General features: G+C 41.6%; 1 protein-coding gene across 3 annotated transcripts in view; it reads left to right on the forward strand.

Moving 5' to 3' along the window:
* NELL1 (neural EGFL like 1) overlaps positions 1–12,837 on the forward strand; it is a 485,858-nt gene that overhangs the window by 115,797 nt on the left and 357,224 nt on the right. For all 3 annotated transcript variants that reach the window (XM_063437855.1, XM_063437857.1, XM_063437856.1), the window contains exon 3: positions 6,014–6,164. In XM_063437855.1, coding sequence (XP_063293925.1) covers positions 6,014–6,164 — 151 coding nt within the window. The remainder of the gene's footprint in view (positions 1–6,013; positions 6,165–12,837) is intronic.

Genomic DNA, 12,837 nt, shown 5'->3' on the forward strand with positions numbered 1-12,837 from the left:
AAAGCTCTGCATGTCCTCCATCAACAACACGTCTGTAAAGCATTCTGTCCTTGCCGGCGTGGTCGTGGGAGGGGGGGGATTACTTTCACCTCTTCCCCTGTTAGATTCCTGTTGTGCTGTGACATCACCCTTATCCGCTGTGTAAAGCATACTTTTTAATTTATTTTGGAGCTGCGGCATCCTTTCCGACTTGCGGTAATTCGGTAACATTTCAGGCACTTTCTGCTTATACCGGGGGTCTAGTAGCGTGGACACCCAGTCAGTGGTGTATCCTGGTTTTGTGCTGCCCTAGGCAGGACAAAACTCAGGCGCCCTCCCCCAGACACACACTAACATTAACATATATATATATATTTTTTAAACCCCCCCCCAGCCTCCTTACCTTTGGGAATGCTGGGGGGGGGGGTCTATTTCTCCCTAGTGGTCCAGTGGCTGCTGGGCGGGCGGCACTAGTGGGCTATCTTCTGGGCTGCTTTGCGCTGGCGGCTGGCGAGGGAGCTCTTCCTCTGAGCTGTCTGCTCAGCTCCCTCGCGCGCCGCCCGCAGAGTGAGGCTGGGAGCCGGAATATGACGTCATATTCCGCCTCCCAGCCTCACTTTGTGGCGTGCGAGGGAGCTGAGCAGACAGCTCAGAGGAAGAGCTCCCTCGCCCGCTGCCCGCCAGCGCACAGCAGCCTGCACGCCCGGCCGGCATGTCAGTTAGCCGCAAGGCTAACAAGGCATTTGCCCTGGGCATTTGGGGGCGGCATTTTTTGCTACCCCCTGGAAAATGCCGCTCAAGGCAAAAAACGTCCCTGCACCCAGTACAGGTCGTTCTCCTTCAGCCTTTTTGTACGAGGGTCCCTCAACAGTCATGACAGCATGAAAGACCCCATTTGCACAAGGTTGGATGCCGAGCTACTCATGTCCCGTTCCTCGTCCTCAGTGATCTCACTGAAGGTATGTTCTTCCCCCCAGCCACATACACGGGTACCAGATAGGTGACAACGAGCACCCTGGGATGCCTGTTGTGGTTGGTCTTCCTCCTCCTCCTCAAAGCCACATTCCTCCTCTGATTCCTCTTCCTCAAAATCCTCTTCCAGCGATGCTGATAAGGCTGTTTCTGGTGGTGATGGTGACCACAACTCTTACTCTTCCTCTTCACGCTCATCTACGGCCTGATCCAGCACTCTTCGCAGGGCACGCTCCAGGAAGAAAACAAATGGTATGATGTCGCTGATGGTGCCTTCGGTGCGACTAGGTTTGTCACCTCCTACAGGCCTACAGGCATTGCGCATGAGCGTCCAGTAACGTGACAAAAAAATTCCCAGCTCCGCAGAGGCTGTCCTAGCACCCCGGTCATACAAATAGTCGTTAACGGCTTTTTCTTGTTGGAGCAGGTGGTCGAACATTAGGAGTGTTGAATTCCAACGTGTCGGGCTGTCGCAAATCAAGCGCCTCACTGGCATGTTGTTTCGCCGCTGGATATCTGAAAAGTGCGCCATGGCCATGTAGGAACGCCTGAAATGGCCACACACCTTCCTGGCCTGCTTTAGGACGTCCGCCCAGGCTGACATACTCATCTGCGACTCTCCCAATATGGCGGCAGCCGCATGTCCTCCTGGTACCATCAAAGCATGGCAGGATATTGAGTCTAAGCTGTACAGACTCTTTAATCAATTTTAGAAGCAAATAACAAGCAGGAAGCCCCAACAAGCTCCACCACAGCCCCAACACGCTCCACCACAGCTAAGCGAAGCAGTCCCAAATAAAATCCACCAACGCAAAAGGCGTCGAAGACGGGACCAGAGGCACAAACAGAAATGCAGAGCCTGCCCCACGTCAAGCACTCGCCTCCACCTTAAGCCAACACAATCCCGCACCGGACGTGAAGCACCACCGGGACAGATCCGACCACCCGACAAAACAAGCTTCCACCACCTCAAGCCGCGAACCCAGCACTCAGCCAGAGACTTGCCTTTGTTGTTCCAGGTATCAGGGACTCCCAGGGTCTGCACCTGGTGCCCATAAGGGATCGGATGAGCACAAGCAGTAAACAGCAGCCTGCCAAACATGTCCCACTATAGCCGATCCTCCGCACCATGCCTTTGATCACATGAACTGCTCTCTGCACATTAACTAATCGTAAAGTAGCAAGCGTTTAAACATGTCATTATTTCACCTCCTAAAGAGTTTATTGTCGTAGTTCCTTACATGCCTTTACCTTAACCGTTCATGTATTATGTTATTCACTAGTCTCATCTCATGGGGCGACTCACACTTGATTTATAACTAGTGGTGGAGCTGCTGATATAAATACACAGTTGATAACGTGCAAGCTACACCCTAAACATGACAGCCATCTTTCACAACAATGTACTGCTACATACTCATACCCTCAGTGCAACTAGCCATGGTATACGCACGTTCAGCCTAGCATGCTCAAATATAACACACTTCTGTCTAAAAAAAAAAAAAAAAAAAAAAAGAATGCGGCTTGCGAATGAATCTAAAATGGATTCTGTCCAGGAGGTGGGAGGGTCTGGGAGGGAGGGTCTGCTGCTGATTGGCTGGAATGTGTCTGCTGACTGTGAGGTACAGGGTCAAAGTTTACTCAATGATGACGAATAGGGGGCGGACCGAACATTGCATATGTTCACCGTCTGTGGCGAACGCGAACAAGCTATGTTCGCCATGAACTATTTGCTGGTGAACTATTCGTGACATCTCTTCAAGATGCCATTGTTCATTTGGGAAATGGGTGCCACCCCTAAATGTCGCTGACATACTGTTAGTGCAATCAAATAATGCCACCTCTCTTATTACCTCTCCATTGTATTTGAAAGGATTTGCCTACAAACTGCTCACACAGTGGCTCGAGTAAGATTTGTTCTGACAGTTAATCAAAAAATGCTGTGTTGTTTCTAAATATGTGCAAAATGTGTAGAAAAGTCTGTATGTCCCATGTGCAGAAACCAGACATTAACAGCTTTAAATACTTTGTATAATTTTTATGCATTGTACATTTTTGTATACTATTATTACGGTTATGCATTATTGTAAGTAGCATTAGTGTAAGTATATTTATATAACTCCACAGTTGAGTTGAGTTTATGGTGTAAGAAGAAAAGCTAGCTATTTGGCTGTAAGACTAACACAATCTATTTTATAATACTGGATGAAATGTTTTTCAGAGTAGAGAATGTTATAAAATGTATGTATTTCTTTATTTATATTGTCTATGCCTGGTTAGTTGTTTTATTTAGCGTGTTTTATCTATACTCTGTGAAGGAATGTTTTTATACTATTCGGCTTTATTTCATTTGTCAACATTAAGATGTTGGAAAATCAAGCTAGATTTGCCCTCCCTGCTGCCCCAGGGCCAGTTGACACATACATATATGCAAACGTTTAGGCATTTGGATGCGTTAATGCAACATTTATCAAGATGCTGTTTGTGGGGTTGCATGTGTGAGGTGGCTGCTTGTTGTGTTGCATTTGTGAGGGTGTGCTGCTTGTGTCTGTGCATGCTGCTTGCAGGGTTTTTGTGTGTGGGGGGGATTCTGCTTGTTGGGTCGTGTTGTGGGGGAAGCTGTTTATAGGGTTGTGAGAGTGGGGGAGATTCTGTTTGTGTGGTTGCAGGTTGTGTGTGGATGGGGCTGTTTGCAGTATTGTATGTGTGTGAGTATGTAAATTGTGGATGTTTGTGAATATGTGCTGTAGTGTAAGTTAGGGGGGATAGTTCCTGCAGTGTGTGTTTTAGGGATGATAGAGCCTTTTTGTGGGTTTGTTGTAGAGGATACCAGCATTATAGGCCCTATAGGGTGTGATTTGGGATGAAAAATAGGGCTGCAGAGTGTGTATGGGGGAATTTAAGCTGTTGTGTATTTAGAAGGGGGGGATTAGGGTCGTAGAAAGTGTATGAGGGGATTAGGTCTGTAGTGTGTACAGGGAATAGTGACTGTTATGGGTGTTGGGGGAACAGTGGCTGTTAATTTGGGTGCTGTGGTTGGGGAAAAGGGGTATAGGAAAAAGGGGCCATGCTGTAGTAGGGAGAGAGTGGCTGTAGTGGGAGATAGAGATGGTTGTGTGGGAATAGGGGCTGTGGTTAGGTGACAAGGTTTGTCGTGGGTGGGACAGGGGCTATGGTGGAAGGATAGTGGATGTGGTGGGGAGGCAGGGGCCATGGTGCTGGAATAATGGCTATAGTGGGAAGTCAGTGGATGTAGTGTGGGGGATAGAAGCTGCAATGGGTGTATACAAGCAGTGGTCGTGTAATAGGGGCTAGTAGTGAGGAGTCATGTGTTGTGTTGAGGGGACTGGTGCTCTTGAGTGGGGGTCAGAGCTGTGGGGGGAAGTAGTGGGGGGAAACAGTGCCTGTAGTGGCAGGATAGGGCTGTGGTGGATGCAGATAACTCCTTCCAGCCAGCAGCAGTGTATTGTATCATAGCGTTGTTGAGGTAACCCACAGCAATGTTGTTCAAGGAATATTGAGCGCCAGCACTGCTAGCTTGGCTAGTCCCATGTCAGGAGAATCTTTAATCTCTCTATAGGAAATGCCGCCTCTTACTTGCCTGCCACAAAGAGGCCATGGCCTCAGTGGCCTTATGACAAATCTGGCCCTGGTTGGTATGAACATAATTAACCATGTAGGCCTTTTTGTGATTGTTCTGTGTTTAGAGGATTGCATAATCTTACTTTACCTTAAGTAGGGAAGTGTCACTTTTCTGGGCCATTTTCTACACCATTGAATAAAACAGTGAACAGTGTCTATGTTTTTTTATGCCTGTGATGTTCCTTTTTCTTTTAACTATATATTAAAGATTTAGCAAGTGCCATCAACCCAGTTCAATCCTGGCACAGCCAGAGCACACATTGCATCGGAGGAGGGGGATAAGAAACAATTGGGAGATTTATCAGTTTGTTATATCCAAAAACATGGTGCAAAAATGAAAAGGGGGATGAATCACAATACCCGCTGATTCCAGTGGTATTCATGGTGGTTGTGCCACTTGGAACCGAACACAGATAAATCTCCTACAATGTTTCAATTTCTCCTCTTCCACTTACCTAGGCCCTGTATTAATATTGTTGAGTAAGATTTTTAAATGATCTTTTTTGATTATCTTATATTAAAATGTTTTAATGTCATCAAAAATATTGTAATTTTGTTAAATTAACAGTTAAATATTTGTTTATATATTACTAGAATATATATATATATATATATATATATATATATATACTTTCTCATATTGTAATATGTTGAAAAAGCAATTAAAATTGTTATCTAAAAATATAAAATCATTTCGAAAGCCTAACATCAATATTAAATGGCAAAAAAGGGCAACGTTAAACAATGAATAACTAATAGCCAAGATGGATGGGCACAGTTCAAGGATAGAAAAAAATACAACAGTGTACATTTCTAGATGTATTTAATTTATTTTTCAAACTTTACAATGTTTAATGTTTAATGCATGGGAAATTTAAATATAACATTAAATATCTTCGAAGATGACAGCGCCCTTCTAAACATGTGTACAGCCTTTTATTTATGGAAAATGGTAAAGCCAAATGAATGAGGTCTTAGGACGGGTAATGATGGTCAGAATAGTAAGGATTCTTAAATTAGTAATTCACTAAACAAGCAGAAGGCAGCCAATGATAGCAGAACTGGATACACTTAAAAAAAAAAAAAAAAAATTCAATCAAGATAGACATTCTATCTAATGTATTTATTTTAAGCTTAAATTGTGCGACTTGACAGGTAGCTCACTACACTTGCTTACAAAAAACCCAATGGCTTTAACGTTGGGTGAAGAGATGTCAGAAGGCACCCAATGATGTCCACTGACAGACTTCATTAAATAAATAAATTGACATTGTCACTGAGAGTGTCCCTAGACTCCTGAGCTGCTGGAGGCCGATAGATAAATAATCTAGGGACCAGTTCTCACTAGACAAAACTGATTGTTTATTTCTAGGTCTAACAATTTTTTTCATGGATCCCTTTCCTCTTAATTGTTTTACAGATGTGGAGCGGGAATTTCACACTGCGCCTCATACAAGTGAGAAGGTGATACAATTGTTTAGGAATAAAAGTGAATTTACTTTCTTGGCCTCCATACAGCAACGATCATCAACATCGGGTGTAATATTGTCCATCCGTGAGCTAGAACACAGGTAAGCAGACATGGACCCAGCCATAAAGAGCCAGCCTGGTGTCAGGAACAGAGGAAAATATTTTATAGCAAATACGGCAAGGGAATAAGACTGTAACCGCTTTTATCTTCAAATGTGAGAATGACAAGTTAAAAAACTGCTCTGCAGGATGTCATTGTGCGACTGAAGTAGAGGTTATGTGTTCGCTTTGTTAGATGGTCCAATGCCACATGAACAGGTTAATGTTTGTAGCTTAGAAATGGAATGGGCATTTTAGTAAATAATTTACACTGCACTTCTCTACAGAAAATACTAGCTTTAAATTTAGTAAATCACTTGACCTGATTCTTGCTCTGCAGGGTTATTCACCAAATAGTGAGGATTATTTGCTGAAGGCTGAGTGTGGAGCATGAAAATTGTACAAAACAAATTGCTTCAGTGTGGTTGAAATTCAGTATCTTCTAACAAATAAATGTAATTAAACACAAACTGGATCCGGGAATGTCAGTGTTTGGTTACAAACTAATTTAAAAAAAAAAATCTAATTCACCCATTATGGCCATAAGTAGCCAGAGAGCAAGACAAAATAAATAAGTAAAACAGAGAGGGAATTCCAAGAACCCCTAATGGTCACAAAAGGACCAGCTTGTTCCTCACCTTTCAACTCATATGCAGTCCCCTAAGATGTAGTGGGGTCCAGCCTAAATGACCCACAATTATAAAATTCCCACTGCTAATGAGATGTTTTAAAGGTAGCATGTTTTGTGGGCCCCATTGGTTAATTAGGGTGTCCTCTTCTTAATTTTCTTTTGTTTTCTCTACTCCACCCATCATGCAATGGATACTGGATAGATAAAGTACATCTTTGGTGGGCTATCTCCATCCCCTCACCTGCCACACACAGATAGCTTGTCCTTTGTTCGTGCATATGTGGTCCTGTGAACCTTTGCATGGTTATTTATTGATTCTTTCGTCTCAGAGTTACATTATTTCTTTATTTAGGATAACTTAAACCTCAATCCGCTTGTGAAATAAAAGGAAGGACATTATTGTTGCAATTCAGCTGAGTTTAATATCCCAATATATTTAATACTAATGGACAATGAACTGTAAAGAACTAGATATTAATATGTGCTACAATATATCAAAAGTTAATTTTCTATGATCGCAACCAGACAGTATTTAATATGCAGTATTCAGTATGAATAGTATCTGTTTGTCTATCTATCTATCTATCTACCTATCTAGCTATCTATCTGGTAAATCGAAAAAATCGGAGTCACTTTGACATGGACCAAATAGTGACGGCTAGACAGCTTTGTTATGTGTTCGTGTGATGCAGTGGTTAGTACCTGCCAAGAGTGGTGCATGGAAGACAACCAATGTCCAAACGAACCAGTGTCAGGGACATGGGCGCCCAAGGCTTATTGATTCACGTAGGGAGCAAAGGCTAGCCTTTCAGGTCTGATCACACAGAAGTGCTACTGTAGCACAATTTGAAAACACTTAATACTGCCCATGATAGGAAAGTGTCCAAACACACAGTTTCTGCGTATTTGCAGATTGGTCAGAGTGCCCATGATCAACATTGTCCACCACCAAAAGCGCCTTCAAGGAGGATGCAAGTGTCAGAACTGGATCATGGAGCAATGAAAAAAGGTATCCTGGTCTGATAAATCACATTTTCTTTTAGCTCAGGTGGATGATGAGGTGCGTGTGCATAGTTTACCTGGGAAAGAGATGGCAGCAGAATGCACTATGGGAAGAAGGCAGACACGCAGAGGCAGTATTATGCTCTAGCCAATGTACTGTTGGGAAACCTTGAGATTGTTGCCGAACACGTACACCTCTCCATGGCAATTGTTTTTCCCGAGGGCAGTGGCCTCTTTCAGCAGGATAATGCACTCTGCCACAATGCAAAAAATGTTCAGGAAAGGTTTGAGGAACATGACAAAGAGTTCAAGGTGTTGTCTTGGCCTCCAAATTTAAAATCAATCTGATCATCTTGGAACAACAAATCCAACCCATGTAGGCCCCATCTCACAACTTGCAGTACTTAAAAGATCTGCTGCTAATGTTTTTGTACCTGATACTACAGGACATGTTCAGAGGTCTTGTGGACTCTATGCCTTGACACATCAAGGCTGTTTTGATAGCACAAAGGGGACCAACAACACAGAACTAGGCAGGTGGTTTTAATATTGTGGCTGATTAGTGTATATTCATCTATAAATGGTCTTTTATTTTTTCAATGTTATGATTCACTATGGTTTATTCATTGAATACCAAATTATAGTTAACCAAATTACAAAATCTTTCTTAAATAGCCAAACGCTGACTGTAGCAGAGTTGTATCTGTTTTATTAATGGCTTTTTGTCTTTAATTTTTTTTTAAGTGTTTATTTAAATTCAAACTTTTCCATTTATTCTTAATGGTTGCGGTGGGATGTTCAGTGAATAAACCGCTAGGTTTAGATCATCCATCCCATTAGAATAATAATGAATCAGTGTTTCTCTTGTAGTCACAAACCTGTGAAATTAATGTAGCAAGATATTTATTTAAAATTCGCTTTTGAAAATCCCTGTTTTGTGTGTCTGTCTGGTTTTATGAGTGAGCTTCCAGACGCCAAGTTGGTCTCTTTCCTCTACAAGGTGCATTTAGTGTCTGGTTAAGGGAACAGTGTATTTAGTTAAATATCTGTGTACTTCGACGAGATCTGATTTATTTGGGTTTCCAGTGCAACGTTTTGCTCTAACTTGAATTTTTTTAAATACGTTTAGATATAACAAGAGGGTGTGTATCACTCTTTTAGAGTATTGAGCCAGATCATTGAAATTCATCAGTAAAAAAGGCTAGCATCTACAAGGGGAGAGCAGACCCAAACTCCAAGACCAAATATTCTAGAGTTGATCAGTCACCATGAAAACCAATGGAATGTTAAATTTTCGAACCTTATCCTGGGTTTATTTGGATAAAGAATCATTGAAAGGAATGAAAGCAAGTCTGTGCGCTTCGTAAGAATAGGTTTGTGAGATAGGAAGAGTGTGTGACTTTACTCTATATTAATAATTTAAGAGACTTCGGATTTCGTGGGATAATCTTTCCAGCTTTTATGGAATTGGAATGAGTTCATGGAGAGTTCAGCAGAATTAGCGAGGTGAACAGGAGGTTTTAGGTTTGAAGTTCAGGTCTGGAAATTGGGTTCATTTGGTTTTAGACAGATGTTCACGCAGGGCGACACGGTTAGAAAATGTAAGCAGTGCGGGCGGATGTAAATAAAGGAGATGCAGTGTTACAGTATGTTATATAAGCAGCCTGTGGGAGATTTACCTTCATGGTTAAAGTACAATTCAGATTAAAGGGATACATTTAACCCATTCCCACTCCACGCTGCTTAATATGTTTTCCTTTGGCTCTGGCTAACTTACTCACCATGGACAATGTCATGCCTTGACTCTGAGTCATTCTCCTGTTCCCAACCTTTGAGTCAAGGTCCTAATTTTTGTCCCTCTCTGTCCCCCTCTTGTCCCAAAACATTACCCTACATTATTTGTTAGAGAGGGCTGCTATTACAGGTGCTCGGTACAGTCCAGGACACCTTACTGTGTCTGGGTGATGTCTGCAGAGAGGGAGAGAGATCTTTGGGTAACTATGTTTTTGAGGCTATAAACTTTCCTGGAAATTTTGCCAGTGCAGTATGAAGTTTATATCTAAACCTGCCTTAACTTGAACTTGTTATCATTGAAGATGACCGTGTAACTCTGCAAGCACCACAACAACAATCACAACCAATTCAATGTTATTTTGTAGTTATGGTGCAAGATCCCTGTCTCTGCACTCTGACCGTAAAACAGTGCTGGTTTTGCAATATCTGCATGCATGGTGGAAACCGTAAATATGCTTACTCTGCTAGCCATTGATTTACACCCCCAGATTACTGGTTTGGTGCCCTCTGCTTAATTCTTTGCATAGTGGTAGTGATAGGAATCAAGCATATTCACTGGTCCTGCAGCACCCCTCTTACCTCTGAGCCCTAGCTGGCTGCATAAAGTTACAATATAGTTAATTCTCTCACGGCATTGGAGACTTTTTGTAGTCTTTATTAAAAGCTGCATAGAAACCCTGGCTGGTAAAATACATAAATTGAATGGAGGTTGGACTGCAGGATCTGATAGCATTCTGTGCAGGTAACATTGCCAGTAACACATGGTCCGTTATACCGGAGCTGTACATGCGCTTAGTTCGTGCATACACTGTACACATAAAGACAAACTTCCCTAAATGATGTAACTAGCTAAGGGGGAGGAGCTAGGCTTTCAAACATTTACTATACTCACTTAGTATATTCCTTTGCACTATATATTAACTGTACAAACTCACTAAAATTATATTTTATAGGTTCATAATACACTTTTGATAATGTATATTCTCTAGATTGACTTTACATACTTAAAGGAACATGATAACTATGTTTTTGAGGCTATAAACTTTCCTGGAAATTTTGCCAGTGCAGTATGAAGTTTATATCTAAACCTGCCTTAACTTGAACTTGTTATCATTGAAGATGACCGTGTAACTCTGCAAGCACCACAACAACAATCACAACCAATTCAATGTTATTTTGTAGTTATGGTGCAAGATCCCTGTCTCTGCACTCTGACCGTAAAACAGTGCTGGTTTTGCAATATCTGCATGCATGGTGGAAACCGTAAATATGCTTACTCTGCTAGCCATTGATTTACACCCCCAGATTACTGGTTTGGTGCCCTCTGCTTAATTCTTTGCATAGTGGTAGTGATAGGAATCAAGCATATTCACTGGTCCTGCAGCACCCCTCTTACCTCTGAGCCCTAGCTGGCTGCATAAAGTTACAATATAGTTAATTCTCTCACGGCATTGGAGACTTTTTGTAGTCTTTATTAAAAGCTGCATAGAAACCCTGGCTGGTAAAATACATAAATTGAATGGAGGTTGGACTGCAGGATCTGATAGCATTCTGTGCAGGTAACATTGCCAGTAACACATGGTCCGTTATACCGGAGCTGTACATGCGCTTAGTTCGTGCATACACTGTACACATAAAGACAAACTTCCCTAAATGATGTAACTAGCTAAGGGGGAGGAGCTAGGCTTTCAAACATTTACTATACTCACTTAGTATATTCCTTTGCACTATATATTAACTGTACAAACTCACTAAAATTATATTTTATAGGTTCATAATACACTTTTGATAATGTATATTCTCTAGATTGACTTTACATACTTAAAGAAACATGATAGTCACCGGAACAACTACAGCTTGACATAGGTGTTCTAGTGTCTATAGCCTGTCCCTTTTCAAAATAAATACTAGTGGCACTCGGATGGCCACTAGAGGTGCTCCATCTTTCAGTGATTTGCATGGAGGTGCTGAACATTCATAGAGATGCATTGATATCTTGTTTGGCACAGCACACAGTTTTACCGTGCATGTGCGATAGCCTCCCAATTAATTTATTTGGGAAAGCATTGGATTGGCTGAGATCATCAATATTTATGGTCTAAGCCAATGTTGTGAAGAGTGGGCAGGGCCAGCCAGGACAGACCTTCTCTGCGTTGGAAGAAAGGTGACTAAAGTCACCTTTCACTTAACTGTTAGGGGACTGGGGGCCTAAATTTGTTTTCATATCTTTAGTGACAGGAATACATGTTTTTAAAGATATTAATTTACACCATATATTCACTAAATAAAGGTGCTACAAGTAATTACTCTCTACATGACTATACATACAAGTTATTTGCACACGCACATAGACATACTCTCTCTCTCTCTTTGTACATGTGGCTGTCTCTATTTGACCAGCACGATAAATAGATTATCTCTGGGTAACATTAACACTTAAAATACTTAGCGTATTTACTGCATGAGCACATAACACCCTATTTTTCAAGGTTAATTCAGGTTTATGGATCACAGATTAATGTATGTATTTGCCAGACTTACAGTGTGTTATGAGTTATTTAGAGATATATCTGTTTATTGCTTGAACTTAGTTAGAATGTTTTGTTTTTCCTGAGAGGCCTTATATGCCAATTTATAGCCAAAGATCTATTGTGTTTGTGTTCCAATCCCTGTTATCTCTGATTGCATTATTATTCAGCCAAATGCTCTGTCTCTTGACTGATAAAACAACTTTTTTTGGTTTGATCTTGGAAGATAATGTATCTGCATCACTTTAATGGACCGCGTTCTCTCAAAGTACGGGGTAGTCTTTGTTCTATAACTATGTCTAATGTGTACTTTGGTCTGTAGCAAGTGCATACAGATAAAAAGATAGAAATACATGAGATTTGGTTCATTTTAAGTGAAAAATCAACTAAAAAGGTATGTTCATATAAAACAGTTTTGGCAGCCTTTCTGTGCAAAGCAGACATCAGAGAATTGCAACAGAAAACTGACCCACTAACTCAGACTGTACCCACTGACTACTGTAGGTTTCTTCGGCCCCCACTCACCTACAACTGTCCCCACTAACACTCATCGACCCTCAACCACCTCAATAGTTCTCGCACTTAACAAGCCTTTGCTAGTCCCCACTTTAGCAGAGCTTGTTTTATCCTACTGTTTGGTATGTAGGTTGTTTTGTGCAATGGACATATAGATGGGGAGCTCTCCATACCATCTGAGCACATGCGGCTCACAGGAATCGA

This window comes from Pelobates fuscus, chromosome 12 (genome assembly GCF_036172605.1).
Source record: "Pelobates fuscus isolate aPelFus1 chromosome 12, aPelFus1.pri, whole genome shotgun sequence".
Taxonomy (NCBI): domain Eukaryota; kingdom Metazoa; phylum Chordata; class Amphibia; order Anura; family Pelobatidae; genus Pelobates; species Pelobates fuscus.